The sequence below is a fragment of the Oreochromis niloticus genome, linkage group LG13 (genome assembly GCF_001858045.2).
Source record: "Oreochromis niloticus isolate F11D_XX linkage group LG13, O_niloticus_UMD_NMBU, whole genome shotgun sequence".
Lineage (NCBI taxonomy): Eukaryota > Metazoa > Chordata > Actinopteri > Cichliformes > Cichlidae > Oreochromis > Oreochromis niloticus.
In genome coordinates this window covers 13,137,219-13,152,499 of record NC_031978.2, presented here as the reverse complement: position 1 = coordinate 13,152,499, position 15,281 = coordinate 13,137,219, and the positions used below count along the sequence as shown (strand labels likewise).

The following is a 15,281-nucleotide window of genomic DNA, read 5'->3' as shown; positions in this document are numbered from 1 at the left end:
CACACACACAGAGATAAACTTGCTGGTGGCATCATTGGAACATCTGTGTTTAAAGAAATATGGTAGTTACAAATTAAGGACACGGAGTCACATAAGATTTAGATCAGAGACAACCTGTGAAATTATTCAAAGCAATTCCCAGGTTATACTAATACTTCAGTAATATACATTTCATTGTGTTGGCATCCACAGTCTCAATGAACCAAGCTAACTTCAGCATGTGTTAATGTGTTGATGGTAAGCAGATGTGTTTGTCAAGATCACCACTTGGATTTTGAATGTGTCTTGGTGCTATTAGCTTATGTAAAAAAACATTTGTGTATATTCAGTGCAGTCATTACAAAAAATCTCTTCTGTCTATGATAGCAAGTTATCAAATTACTGTTTAGTATTCAATCCATAATACAAAGACACTTAGAGAAGCCGTGAATCCTCTCATGAGGAACCAGCAGTAAATGTTTGACTGTGGCCTTTGATAACTTCGAAATAAATGCAAATCCAGTCATCGATTTAACTTTTCAGGCAGGAATATTAAATAATGCATCTCATTTTGGATGCATACTCGTTGCAAGAGAACAATATTTTTGCCAAGAATACAAGACTATAACTAGCAATTTGTATTTTTTTAATACGAATATAAAACAGTGCATATTAAATAAAGTAAAGATGTGATGAATTGTTAGTCTTGCAAAGAAAAAAAGATAAGTGAACCAGAAGCTAAAACAACATTTCATTTTAAGCAGTATGCAGGCCAGATTACAAAGTAATTGTTTAACAAAGCAGTAAAGCAAAGCTGCTTAAATTCTCAGAGAAAGCACCAATGTTTTCTATATAACCAATGAAAATTATTGCATTTTTTAACTGTGCTGGCCATCTTAACAGTCTCATTCTTTTCCGTCTCTGCAAGCCATCCCTTGGCCTTGTAAAGTATGTCATTTCCCCTCTGCTACAGGAATCCGCACACTGTGGCCAACATAAGACAACGATCCATAGAGCACCTTTAAGAATTGCCAAAACCACTAAGGGTCTCACGCCACCACACAACATAGCATACATATTCGATCCCTCAGCTTTCATCTGGCATGCTTCCCAGTCCTGACTGACCCCTCAGACCTACCGCAAACTCAGGGGCAACGTTTCTGCGTATGAACACATGTTCTGTACATAGGAACACACAAATGCACACGAGCATACAAATCCAAATAGATGTGCACTGGCACTGATGAATAAATGAACACAGAAAAGCACATATGAAAACGCAACTGTTGGCCAACTAAAATTAACTCAATGTTAACTAAAGCTTGGTAGTGGGGCGGGGGAATGGTGGCTATGATTTGTTTGGCAGAGATTTATGAGAAACCTCCCTGGCACTATCCTAAGCCAGATGCCTGTTGAGGAAATACATCTCTGTATGTTTATATATATATAGGAAACATACAGTATGATTACGAACATGCACAAGCAGCAGAAAAAAAACTGCAAGAAACTCAGAGACTAATTTAAAGTACAGTTTCATTCGAAGGGAGCTCGTGGACTTGCTGATACAGTAGTGGGACACAGGCTCCCCTGCAGTGGAGACCTAAACTAGCAGCCGTCCAGTTTGAGTGACCAAAAATCTCTCAGCACTCTCTTGCCCCTGTGGTGCCGAATGTAATGAAGCGGTTTATATGAGAAAAGTGAGGCATGCCGAAAGTGTTGGTGGGCCTTAACGCGTGGCTCAGGAAACCCTTTTTTTGGTGTGTGGTTCAACATGTAAATGGGTGGGGATTCACTAAAATATTACAGCACTGAAATGACTGAGAAGGAGTACAGAGGTCAGAGTTCAAGCATATTTTACAGGACACAAAAGGGCTGTTTGGCCTTTCCATAATTTTGCCACAAAGTAAAAAGGTGACGTTACAGAGTTTAAATTATTAATACAGCTGGTGCAGTATTAGGAAATGCTTAAAACAGACTAATGAGTCACCAGGCAAATATTCACTGGTTCCTGGCTATAAAATGTAAGCATTTGCTGGTTTCATGCATTTCATGCGTTTTTAAATGTCGTAGTTTTTTATTGCTTTAGTCTCTGAGAAGTTGAAATGTGCATTTTTCCCTCCACAATTTTCTTATTAATAAGTAACAAAAAGCCTTGACCATCTGTTTCACACAACCCTCAAATGCCACAGACCATCAGTCACTTCTAAACCGTGAGATCCTTCTTACCTTGACTGCGTTGGCATTATTCTGTGAGCCGCGAACAACACCTGTGGCTCTATAGAGACGTGTCGGGGGCTTGAAGGAGACTGTGAGGTTGTAGGTCTGCGAGATGTGCTGCACAGTGGGCGAGCTGGGGTCAGACTGCATGATGGCAGGGAGCTCGAAAGACAACACAAGAGGTAGCAGCTCCTGTAATGTGAAGGGACAGGTGGAAGGAGAAGGAGGACAGAGAAAGGGAAGGTATTAACAGTAAGCCACAACCATCGTCTTTGAACATGTGGAAGCATAGTGATGGCGGCTGAAATGCTGCAGAGTGTTAGAGCTTATTATTAAACTGTTATGGCTTCTGTAGGAAAAAATATAAAACATGTGGAACCAGATTCCCCCCCCTTCAAAAAAAAATATGACAGAGAGCATAGCAGCCTGTGTCAAAACATTAGTGACTTACACCGATTAAGTAAAAACACATTAGGAAAAGGGTGATTTCTTCACATACTGAAGAGTTATGTGAATTGACACACAGCCATAACAACCCTTCATTTAACAGAAGGTGGCAACACTTGGTATGTAAATCTGTCAGGCCAAATAAATCTGGGGAAGGTAGTCAAAATGAAGTGGAGTAGCACCGGCAGCAAAAAAAAAAAAAAAGAAAAAAAAAGAAAAGAAAAAAAGAAGAAAAAAAGACAACGTCTGCAAGCAGCAAAATGCTACAGGGTCAAAAAAAGTTAAAAAAAAAAAAAAAAAGAATAAATAAAATTCTTCATCATTTTATCATTATGGCTACACAAAAACGTCCAACTATGGTTTAGAATTTAAAACATTAGTGGTCCATGGCCTGTTCACTCTCATACATTAATTCTCATACATCAAGTCACTGAATAAAACCACAGGACCAGCAACAGATATCAGTTCCTGTCATTTGTGTCACAGCCTTCATTCAAAGAAAATAGATGCTGACAAGAAGACTTTACTTTATGCATACACATGCTTACATATACTAGAGAGATAAATCACACAGGCACACCCTTATACAGAGAAACTGAAGGGAATGCACATGTACACACTCATAAAGACAATGAACACACACACACACACACACACACACACACACACACACACACACACTCTTATCCAAACACTGACTCTTGGGCAGAGCGCCACTATGGTTTTGGCTGCCAGTGAAGGGCAAGCAGCATGAATTGCTCTGACCAAAGAAATGCATCCCTGATCAGTCCCATATGCGCTTGGCCTTACATTTATATCACGTTTCAGCACTCGCTCTCCGAGGGCTCGAGAAATTTAGGTCAGCACTGAGGGAAATGCAAGGGAGGACAAGCAGACCAGCAGGAGTCGAGAACTGAATGAAGAATAGTCTGATTTTCACGGCGGAGCTGAGTTCAGCTTTTTTCAAAAAGGACAGCTTGGCAAATATGGGTTTCACATGTATTCAAACAGAAAGTGCTGTTCAAAGGCCTCACTTGTCCTGACATAAGGGTGAGGGATGAAGAAAAATGAAAATATCTTTGAGGTAAAGCAACTAGCTAGACCTTTCATCACCTACCTGCCAGCTCCATCTCCGAAAGCCACATTAAATCCCCCAAGAATCCATCACCTCAACAACTGGCTTGTTACAGAATCAAACAGCTCTCCACCCAAGAAGGCATCAGAAGTACAGCAGACCTTGTAGGTCCACTGCGGTGTGTCTGAATGATTAAGGGACATGATTCTCCCTTAGCTGCATTGCTAATGCAGGAACAAACCAGCCACTTCTGGTTTTAGAAGATGACTGGGGAGGATGTGGTCTAATGCCCACCCAGAAGATAGTACTCTGTCGAACTAGCAACCATAACTGTAGGAGTTATGTAGGAGGACAAAAAACTGAGGTAAACTCTCTAACCTCATGCATTTTACTGTGGAATTTTTCAATTTCAACACAACTTAAAAAAAAAAAAAAAAAGATTTGAAAGAACTGTCGAGTCCACTTTTTTTCCCCCTCCCTCAAGATCGATGCCACTCAGCATGCACTGGATGATGAGGGTGAGCCTAGAAATGCATCTTAGGTTATCTTAAGAATTAACTTTTAAGAAATTAGACAAGCTATGGCACTTAGTGGGCTTTAGAAAACGTGGAGGACCGTTTTCCTTTATATTTTAACAGAGCTAGGGTGATGGATTATCTGCTGACTGCACCGAATGTAGGAAAAAAAAAGATTAGCCTTCCAATAATCAGTCTGAGTGTGCTTACACACCTGACTTGTTTTGTCTGGACCTTCTGACTTTTGAGTTGAATCCAAACCAGAATTACAGATGTGAAACTGAAAAGATAAACACAGGCGCAACAAAAATACTTGGTACCAGAAAAACTTAATCATGGTTCGTTTTTTTCCCCCTTTTTTCCCCTCTCTACTGTGAAATTTTTTTTAAATATTGATCCAACTTTCTGACCAAGTCAAAAAAGTATAGCAGACTGTCAGAGCTGGAAATGGAAAAATGAGCCACAGGAGCACTGGGGAGAGGAGATTATGAAAATATAAACAATATAAAAAGTCAAATGGCTAAAACTAAATTAAAATGTAGACACTTCGAGATATTTTCAGAGGGGATAAGAGAGGCGGGACAGGGCGAGGTGTTGAGAGGGGAGAAACTCCACCTCAAGATAAAGTAACTACAGTAGCAGTTTAACACATTATAAAAGATGTCAACAAAAGTAAATGAAGTCATTGATTTGTCTCCAGGCAAACAGGGATACAGCTTCTGATGGCCCTATTCTGTTTGGTGAGATGCAATCCAAGTCGATGATGACTACAGGACGCAGGTATACCACGCAAACATCTTAAGTACGTTGACATTTTCAGTGTGAAGCTAACGCTGACCAGATGAAATGTATACAATGTTCAGGCTTTCAGTTGTGAAAGCTTCCAGCTGCAAAGGTTTACTCACACTAGGCGATCTGTACTGTGCCCGTCTGTTTGAGTAGCGTGACTGCTCTGTGCCACGGTGCGGTCAAGCGAACCGTGCCCTAATCTGCTGTAAGAAGTGGGCGCATGTAGTCTGATCACTAATCATGCCCGAGCACAAACTATAACACTTTTTCATCGACAGCTGCCTTTAATTGAATGTTAAATTTATAACACTGTTGACAGCACATACAATATGTTCGGCTATTCCAGGACTAGGTAAGTATCAAGGTTTCCACTGAAAGAAACCAAGCTGACAGACAGGAGAGGAAACTCTTATTATTCAGCTCACTTGTCCGCTGACTGAGTCTTCTCTTGAGGACACAAAAATCTTTGTGATTCTTTGCAGCTTATAAACTTCTTTGTACAACACTGGTATGGTTCGGTTTGATTATTCTTTTCCCCTCATCCATAGCAAAGAAAGCAGATGATCTGGGATTTGATTTGTTGCTTATGAAAACACCCATTAAACATGGAGAGATATGGGTATATGCATGCAGACATTTGCCAATACGCACTGCAACAACATCCAGCGTGACCTTGTCTTCCTGTCTTTTCCCTCCAGCACACACTCACTCCGTCTTTCTCAAAAGCACACATCGCCATGTTAGTTTTGGTCAGTTCATAGCGGAGGAATGTGCTCACTTTAGACAACTGCTGTGGTGTTGAAATACAGTAAAAGTCTAAAGATGTAGTAGGTCACACAAGCACACGAGGTCTTTTTGCTCTCAGAGATGAAGCTGAAGGTTGGGCTTCCCGTCAGAATGAAACTGAAGATGGAAAAAATGCTAGAAAATGGGTTTGAGATAGACTTGCCAGAGGGAGTGTTGCTCATGCTTTTATTTTACAATTGTTCTTGGGAAGTGGACTGGGAATAAGTCGGGAATGGTGCTTGTGGCTTAGACGAAGTGTCAAAACTATGCCTGGGCCACATATTTACCTAGTGTAAAGGTTGGAGCTTTTCCACTGAAGGATTAGGTGGGCGACTTGACTCGACTGTCCTAATTTTGACATTTTCTTGAGCATGGTCATGATTTTCACATTTTCAAATCTTCTTTAGAATATTCTTAAAAATCTAATTTATGTGACTATTTCTTGTCTTAAACTTTTGTCCTTAATTGTTTTGACTTCATGTCAAGTAAATATTGAATCGTACTGGACATACTGGTGCTGGTATGCACAGTATTTCAGATGGCACAAGCTGGAGAGACCAAGTTGACCAGAGGAACAAGACATGGACACTTGGATACTGCAGTCCAGCTGAAATTTTGCCAGGTCAAATGTACTCAGGTGGAGCAGCCAAAGGCAAAGAGAAAACAGGAAGTGGCATAGGTGGAGGTAAATTTAGGGCAATACTCTTATTATTTGTTATACACTGTTTCAAACACACACTCATACTTGCAGTTGCTGTTACTTAGTACAGCTGAGCAGAATCCTTCATTCTCACCATTTTTTTGCATCATGAGAAATCAACATTTCCCAATCAACAACTCAATCCTACCATCAAGTGGGATGGATTAGGTAGCCTTGTGACTTTCTGTTAAAAACAGTCCAATCTGGCTGAACTCTGGACTACAAAATAACACTGAAATCTATTCTTAAAGAAACTGGTCAGCACTAAAATCAGCGGCAACTTTCAGAAATGTAAACTGAGCACAGTCGGTCTGCTCCACGGAGGTTAAAAGTGCAAATTTAACAGTCTGCAGGGAATGTGCCTTTGATACTCAAAATTATGGGTGGAGTATCCCTCAAAGACAAACGTGGCTGAATTCCAACTTACCCTTATTTTTACTCGAGCTGCCTCCACCCCTCCTGGCTGCCCTGCGATGGACACCTGTTCATAATAAAAAGTAAATGATGTAAATCAGTCATCCAGTTCCCCCGCACTCCAAGATAAATACAAGACTAAGGTACTTTGCATACGGTTTCATGTAATTGTGACATCTTTGCAGGCAATGTTTTGAACCGTGTCATGAATCTGCTCGACTCAATGATGCAATTCACTGTGAATGTAAAAACAACCCTGCAAATTTAACCAAGTAATTTTTAAGCATAACCACCAAAAAGAGAGGCCAGATTAACTTAATTTAAAGACTAATGAAAAGGGTGATAAATGATCTCATTAGCTTTTTCCTTTCTGATCCTCGTTCCTCCCTCTAAAGACGACTCTGCAGTGCTAGCCATGAAAGACCTAAAGCACGGCACAGAGCTACTGCACCAAAACAAATATAAACTAAGTGCTGCTGTCAAAAAAAGAAAATTAAATCAACACAAAGCAGGTCACTCTAATTCACCTCTGCTACATGAAGAAAATCTTCAAATATACACTTGCACTGTAGATTTTAACATAAAAAAAAAAAACTTTGCTTAAGTGTGATTCAACAATATCCTGAACCTCATCAGCTTCACTGAGAATCAAAAGTAGCCCGTTCATTGAGTTTCACAGTAATGTACTGTGTGCTCATCAGTAAAACTGTACTGTCAATACGCCTGCACTCTCAAAGGCTCTGCTGCAGACTGAAAGCTTTTGAAACTGGAGAACAGACACAGCTTAAAGGGCCTAAAAGGAGAGTGTTGCTGCTTATCAGCCCATACTTGCATCATCAGACTGGAGGGGATTGAGCAATGCACAAGATACAGAGTTCTGAGGGGAGTAGCTTAACCATCTACATCTGCAATAAGTGCAAACTGTTTTATGCAAAGCCCACAGAGAAACCGTAAGAGTAAGGTGAGTAGACCTTTGAAAATAAAGAACTTGTCAGTTCTTTCATACACAGGTACACTGTAGAGCAGATATTTAATGCTTGGACCTCTCCTCAACTCCTCTTACTATACTTTAATGGTAATTACAGCAGGATCCTAGTGCTCTTCTAGTGAGGCCAGCCAAAACATGCTGGCTTCCTCTGAGCTGGCCAATCAAAACACCCGAGTGAACCAACTCTCTGCAACCTGTCCAGACTGAGACCCCGTGGCAGCTAGTAAATGGATTGGAGGGCTGCATACACGGATCAAAGAGTTATTTAGAACCTGAAACCTAAGAAAATCCGTTTTTAAGGGATGATGGTAGGAAACACTCTGGGCAGCAGAATGCGGTGCACTGATCCAAGACATTAAAGAAAAGGTTCAAACCTGGTTGCTTTTCTCTGCCTGGTTGTTCCTGTTAGAGTCTGGGAAATGGATGTGACACCCCGTCTCCTCCATCACCCTCTTGATGTTGTTGCCTCCTTTGCCAATAACGTGTGAATGCTCTGTGTGGGAAACATCCATCTTCAGAGTCACCCTGTTACTCTAATGAGAGGAAAGAGCGATAGGGGTTGAGAAGATGACTGATAACCCTTGAAAAATATCAGTGAGGTGAGAAAAGTACAGAACATTGTACATAAACTAAAGGAAAAAACACAAAACAGCATTTACAGCATTGCACTAATAAAGATATTTCTAGTAAATACACCCATCCGGCCCATGGGTAAAACAACCATCTGGTACATACTGTGGAGTTTATAGTCTCCCTGAGGTACAACTGTGTGTTCAACAAAAAAAACAAGCTAATAGACCTCTCGCTTTTTGGGTAATGTTTTAATTTCTTTTAGTTGTATTCATAGATTGCCAATTACCAGCAACATTCGAGGCATTTTAAGACACTGTAAAGTAAATACCTTACAATATTAAACAACAAAGAGGTCCAAGATTCCCTGATTCCCCTGCTATTTCTCTGATTGTAAATCCCGGTTCACTGAAAAGCCTGTTGAACATGTGTCCCCCTTTACGCCATCTAAACAGTCGAAAAGTCATTATTTTTACAATTTTCCACTCTTTAAAAAACACACTCACATGCTGCACTCGTTTAGAACAGAATCAAAGCAACAAAATATGCTGTTTATTAAAAAAAATGAATAAAGCAAATAAAAATTATGATATAATTCTGTGTGTGCCAGGGGGAAAAAAAAAAAAAAAAAGGCCTTTTCGTGACAAAACCATGTAAAATGCTATAAACAATGCCAGTTGGGTGCAGCTCTTCCATGTGTGTTGCTGTACAAAGTGCACAAGCGACTTCTTGCCCCTAGGGTGTGCTAGAGCCCAGTCACCCAACTATGTGAATTCTTGTGCTGTCATGGCAACGAAGCCTGCATGCACACACTGCAAAACTGAGAAACTCAAGACTTGAGTGGTGGGATTGATTAGTTTAAAGTTGATTGCCGTCACTTGGTCAGTGGGAGAGTTCAGGTGAAATAAACCTGATAACAGATGAGCGAGAAACACCTTCAGCAGGAAACAGAAGACTGGGAGAGAGCTGCCTGTTTACACACAAATGAAGTTTTTTTAAATCACTGTTATAAAGGTGTTTTCTTTACCTTTGTATCGAGGACAGACATTATTCGGTCTTTGGCTTCCCTTACATTCTCCCTCTTCCCGCACACCTTGATGTGTGGATCTGGCAAGGAAAGAAGAGACGGGCAAGCGTTAAAAACGAGGCGGACGGCATGTGCTTAACGTCTGTAGAAGTATGCTACGTGCGTGCGTGACTTGGTGCTGACAAAGAGCAGAGGCAGAGTGCGACAAGTTCAATCCAAATATGACACAAAATGTCTCGACTTGTCAACAAATTACAGTGCGTCGGACAAAAGCTGTGTGACAGTAATTGCCGCTTTTATATCTGCCGAGTCTCATTTTTGTTGGCAAGCAAATGGCATGTGGTGATTGGGGAAGAAGAGCACCTCTGGAATTACATTCAGGCAATCTCAAGAAACTATGAGCTGTTAAAAAACAAAATCTTGAGCTGCAATTTCGCCTAAATAGAAGACAGACACCCTCACCTTCTCTTTCCTGAACCTTATTCTGTCATCCTCCAACTTCTTTCTCAAACACTGTTGAACACAGATCACTGTCTGTATCTGGTGTTTATTAGCAGTCACTCCAAGACCCAGTAGTGTTTACCCAAATGCAAACTAGTGATAAACGCACCACTTTGAAGCATTTAAAATTTCTGAGTAAATACACTCAGCAACCACAAAAAGATCATGCAAGAAATGTCCAAGCAGTGAATAAACTGTGCCGCCTCAGCTTCTCAGCACAAACACTGCATAGCTAAACCTTTGACAGCTAATGGTTTTGTCTGTGTAGCATTGGGTAAGAATACATCTGGCACTGCTGCATGCAGGACCCCTGGAGAATGCAAACACAAAAACACAAATATGTGAGAGTGTGTTCACGTGCACACATTCATGTACTACACGTCCACGGTCCATCGCCCACGTGTTAACTGTACCGAGCAGCAGGAAGTCCACAAAGCCCCCTTCCAGGAACACTCCGAACCATGCACACATAAACACAGGATCACAGATGCACAGTATAGTCCTCAGACAGGACTCGTTGAAGCAGATTTATTGTTACAAAGTCACCGGGACCTTAGAGAAACTCGTGCTAGCGCGTTTAGTCTTCCAAGGAGCTTAGGAGTGAAAAATCCTGCATGGGTCAGATATGAGAAGCATAGAAATGAAAACAGTCAGGGTAGTTTCTTTTTTGTATTTACAAAGGAAGCAAATGTTATTAGTTTGATATGCATCAACAAACAAGCACAGATCTTGTTAAAGGTGCCAAAAGGGTCGGACAACCTCAAGACTCCAAAAGATGCTGCATCACAGGAGGGAGGAACAACAGCTCACAGACTGTTTGAGGGTTAAGAACTCACAAAAGAAAGAAAAAAAAAAGCTGAAGTCAGACAGGAAAACAAAACAAAGAAAAAAAAACGAGCACAAAGAGTGGTCAGAGATCTATCACAACCTCAGCACCGTTCCAGGGAATTTTCCCATCATTCAGCTGTTGTGAACAACAGAAATCACTCAACTTCCTCCTGTAACCGTTAGAGGGAGTACGGCCCTTTCAGTGTCCCCACTCCAACCTGCACAGCACATCTGGCAAACATTAGCCAGCCTAAATGAGTGCCGCAGTCGTGATGCAGAACACCCCCGCATTTTTGAAGTGGTGTGTGCTCTGTGCTTTTTCTCCACCCCCCCACCCCACATTTTTTATTTGATGAATGATTGTTGAATATATATATATAAAAAAAGAACACCTTAAGTCCTAATTTGGCACGCACAACACCTATGAAAACAAACAAAAACACGAGTAGACCTGTCGCTGTGAAAGGTGAGTGTTTTCAGTCGCACAGATTTTTTACAGAGTTCCACTTGACAGAGAAGAAACCTTTTGACCCAGAGCTCTGGCCTGGCAAAGCTGAAGCATTTTTCCAGCGAAGGACTGCATTAGAAAATACCACACAAATGAAGAGAATTAAAATCCTGTTGGCTTAGCATTCCTCATTCAAAACATCTGCGGAAACAGTGAAACACAACTGGCAACTGGGAGTAGCATTAAAATAATTATCCATAATGAAAAAAAACAAACAAATGAGACTTTTTGAGACGCCAATAAACCAACACTGACCACTCCGGTGTCCTTAAATTGCTACACGTACATGTCTTGTGCATGAGCGATATGGCTCCTTGTTATGATAAACTGCAGGCTGGGCGCTGATGACGGCTTGTCCCAGAGGCTACCAAGTTGCCTTATCACACCTATGCAGGCGGTAGAGATGTCTAGCTGCAGGTGATGAATGAAACAGCGGAGCTGGCATTTTGATGAAGTGTGGCCCGGCATATGCAGAGGTTACAAAACATACATATCCCCTCACATCTGCTGCTATCCCACCGAGTGTAATCAATTCCAGACTGCACATGAAAATTCCAGGAAAACAAGGAAAGCTAATGCTATTAAAGAGTGTGATTTTAGATAAAAATAACGGAACATAATCTGCTCCGTCATCTTCTGTCGAGGGCAGAGCAGGTGAGTTTTGTGTTGGACTAATTTTGTGTTTAAAAGAAGGTGGATAAACATCTGTGCTTTCTTTGTTTCCTGAAGTTTACAGAATGGGTGATGTGGAAAGTGAAATGAAGTCTATTTTGCTTTGTTGTCCTTTCCTGTTCCCTCAATTCCAGGATCCAGGTGGTTAAAGCAGATGGGCAGTTTCACCCCCCCCCAAAAAATGCATAAGATAACCAAGTGATTATCTAACACTCTTCCACTCTGCTGCTTTCGGTTTACGCAACACTGGGGGAAAATCTAACATCATGCGCCAAAAACTTAAAATCATCATTCCCAGGTGCCGTCTAAGGAAGGTTTTCTGAATGAACTTGGGGTGAATGGATGGTTGTGTGCGAATGAACTGCGTAGAGCCTACAGCTGATTAAACAGCCGGGGGAAAAGTGTTTAATATTCTGATGTGTTTGCATCAACTTTTTATCCGTAAAGAATGACTGAGGAAGTTACATAATGTCACTGGATTGCACATCTGGCTTGAAGATGCGCATTGTTTTCCTCAGGAGAACTGCCAAAGTGGGCACTGCTGCACCAACTCGTCGCCCTCCCCTCTCCTCAATCCTGGCCTCACTCCCTCCCGGAAGAGCTTTAAATAACCGTGATAATGTTTTATTGGTAACAGAGCGCTGGAACAACTTCGGCAATAAATGCGTGGGCAAGCAACTCCCACCCCTCCACCTCCGCAGCAAAAATTTGAAAAAAATTCCTCCATGAAGATGAGGTTACTGCCTTGCGAGGGACAGAAAACATGCGATGCTTTCATCTTTTCAAGCTTTTCAATTAAATTTTTAATAACCAATGCTAGTGCAATCTTGAAATACTCCCTTTTTTGTCCATCCGACCCCACTGAGTTTGCAAAGAAGATTTTTCTGGTTACAACAAACTGACTCATAACCATTAACCTTTTTTGGGTTTGTTTTTTCAGATGGAGAACCAAAACAAAGTTAACATATAGAGCTCGTCATATTCATACATCCTATAGGCTCAACATTAACCCGCCCCAAAAGTAAGTTACACACAAGCAACAGTATAGGAAGAGTTTGGTATAAAAATGGGGGAAACCTCACCTTTTTTCGACTTTGCTCCAATTTTCAGTTTAGAAGGCCAGGCAATCTGCGTTTGGGTCTCATCCATGATCTGAAACAGAATGAAGGAGAGCTGGCATTAGATTTTCACAGATATCAGTACTGGTTGTGTATTAGCAGACAAAAAAAACAAACAAAAAATCTACTAAATTAGAACTTTGAGACTTCTGTCTTGGCAGTAACGACAATAGCTTTACAGCAACATACTGAACTAAACTTCTAAGTTTGTAAATGTGTTTTTCAGATTTATTTCTAATTATACTATTATATAGATCACTGTGAAACACTATGTGGATTTTTGGAGATTTTAATTAGATCAGCTGTATTAGCAAGCACTAATTTGGGTGACTTTTGAAAACACGAGGAGCTGTGACTAAGTTCAATTAAAAAACAAGAAAAACACTCATGGTGAAAGGGAATAACAGTGATATTTTTGTTACAACGGAATATTAGCAATCCTTTGGTCCTGGCATTCAAATGAATGCTACTTTGACATGGACCTAGCAGACAAATAGACAATTGCATAAGTAGGCTAATGCATCCTACGACTCCATAAAAACTCCTTAGGAACATGCCAATAAAGCAAAAAATTCCTCTGCTAATGTTGTGGTGGCAGACAGCACTAGGGTATCCTCAGAAGTCCCTGATTATGTCCATGCATCAACGGATGAAGGCTGTTTTGGCAGCAAGCGTGGAAAATAGGCAATATCAATGTATGATGATCGATGTATATATATATATATATATATATATATATATATATATCACTGGAGTAGAGGGGGGGACAGCAGGTAGCAAAAGAAAGTATAATGAGCTATCAAGAGGCTGCCAGCATTCACTCCTATTTTTTTCCCCACCAGGAGGAAGTTCACCTTGCGTGGCCTATACTGGCTGCCTTTTGAACTGCCAGTCGTGAGAAGTACTTGATATTAATGGAGGGGGAAAAAAAGAAAAAAAAAAAGAAAGAAAATCAGATGTGCTCTCTCCGTCTCCTAATGGCTTTGTCCTCAATGTGCTCCATCCTTGTTTTCAGAAATGTCCCGTGGTCTTATGTTTGTTTTAATAGTTTCCAGGGGTTTGTGTTTTCGGGATGGAGAAGATATGAAATTCTCTGTTTCAGCTACGTGATCAAGCACCAGAGGCCCGCTTCAACACATTACATGAGCAGGGGCTGCCACTTAATATTCCTTAGTGGTCCAGTGCATTAAGCCATAAGCCACACATTGTAATTCAAATGGGAGAAAGGGTGCATTAAGATCCATCAGTGCTCCCTAGTCAAATTAGATGTTAGGCTTATTAGTACTGCTACAACTATTCACAGCTTTCATTGTCCCCTCAAAGATTATTAAATTATATCTGCCAGTTCTTTTTTTTTTTAAGACAAAAGTACAGCTTGTATTGCTAACCGAGGCACAAATCAGAAAGGGAAGCTCATAAACTCCTTCGTCTGCTTTTCTACATGTTGAAGGGTTTTTCTTGAAATGATTAACAACAAAGTTTGACAGCTTACCCACAGCCAGTCTCACACACACCTGTAAAATAGAGAGCCAGCTTCTGAAGACTTGATGTGTGTTTCGCTTTACGCTACAGCTGAGCTGTATATTCTAAGCCGATGAAGGTTGACGGCCCCTTTCAGGCTTCACTTATTTCCTACACCCCATCTTCATACATAAAACTCTGAAAACCTAGTACCCTGAAGTCAGAATTTTAACTTTTATTAAGCAATGGCATCTATGGGTTTATTTTATAGGCTCCTTTTAAAGGTAAGTAAAGTTTCTTCTCACAAGTTTCTGCATTCCTCAAGAAAAACAAAAAAAGAAAAACTCAATAAAAACTTACTGATGTATCGTTATATTCTTCCCTCCCTCTTAAACTCTTGACCCAAGTTGCATATCTTTTTGGAATTATCATCATCTAAGGGTAAAAAAATTAAGCTTTCAGTCCTCCTTGTGATTTATCCTTCTCGTGATTCTGCGATTACTTGCAGTGTCTACTGAGTGCAATGTACATGTTGTGCAATGAAAATAAAGGCAAATTCCTCTCAGATAATCTTGCTCAACTATTTCTGTAAGGAATTTATTCTGGTATCATTAAAGGGATAAGCTGGAAACAGATCCGGCCTTTAGCATGCTGCTAATGATCAGCCATTACCGTCTTACTGGCGA

General features: G+C 40.7%; 1 protein-coding gene across 1 annotated transcript in view; it reads right to left on the bottom strand.

Moving 5' to 3' along the window:
* The window catches only part of bicc1a (BicC family RNA binding protein 1a), a 57,667-nt gene that overhangs the window by 18,799 nt on the left and 23,587 nt on the right, over positions 1-15,281 (bottom strand). Inside the window, exons 3-7 of the mRNA XM_003438406.5 lie at positions 13,099-13,168; positions 9,508-9,587; positions 8,285-8,443; positions 6,936-6,989; positions 2,206-2,388 (exon numbers count right to left, since the gene is read on the bottom strand). Coding sequence (XP_003438454.1) covers positions 2,206-2,388; positions 6,936-6,989; positions 8,285-8,443; positions 9,508-9,587; positions 13,099-13,168 — 546 coding nt within the window. The remainder of the gene's footprint in view (positions 1-2,205; positions 2,389-6,935; positions 6,990-8,284; positions 8,444-9,507; positions 9,588-13,098; positions 13,169-15,281) is intronic.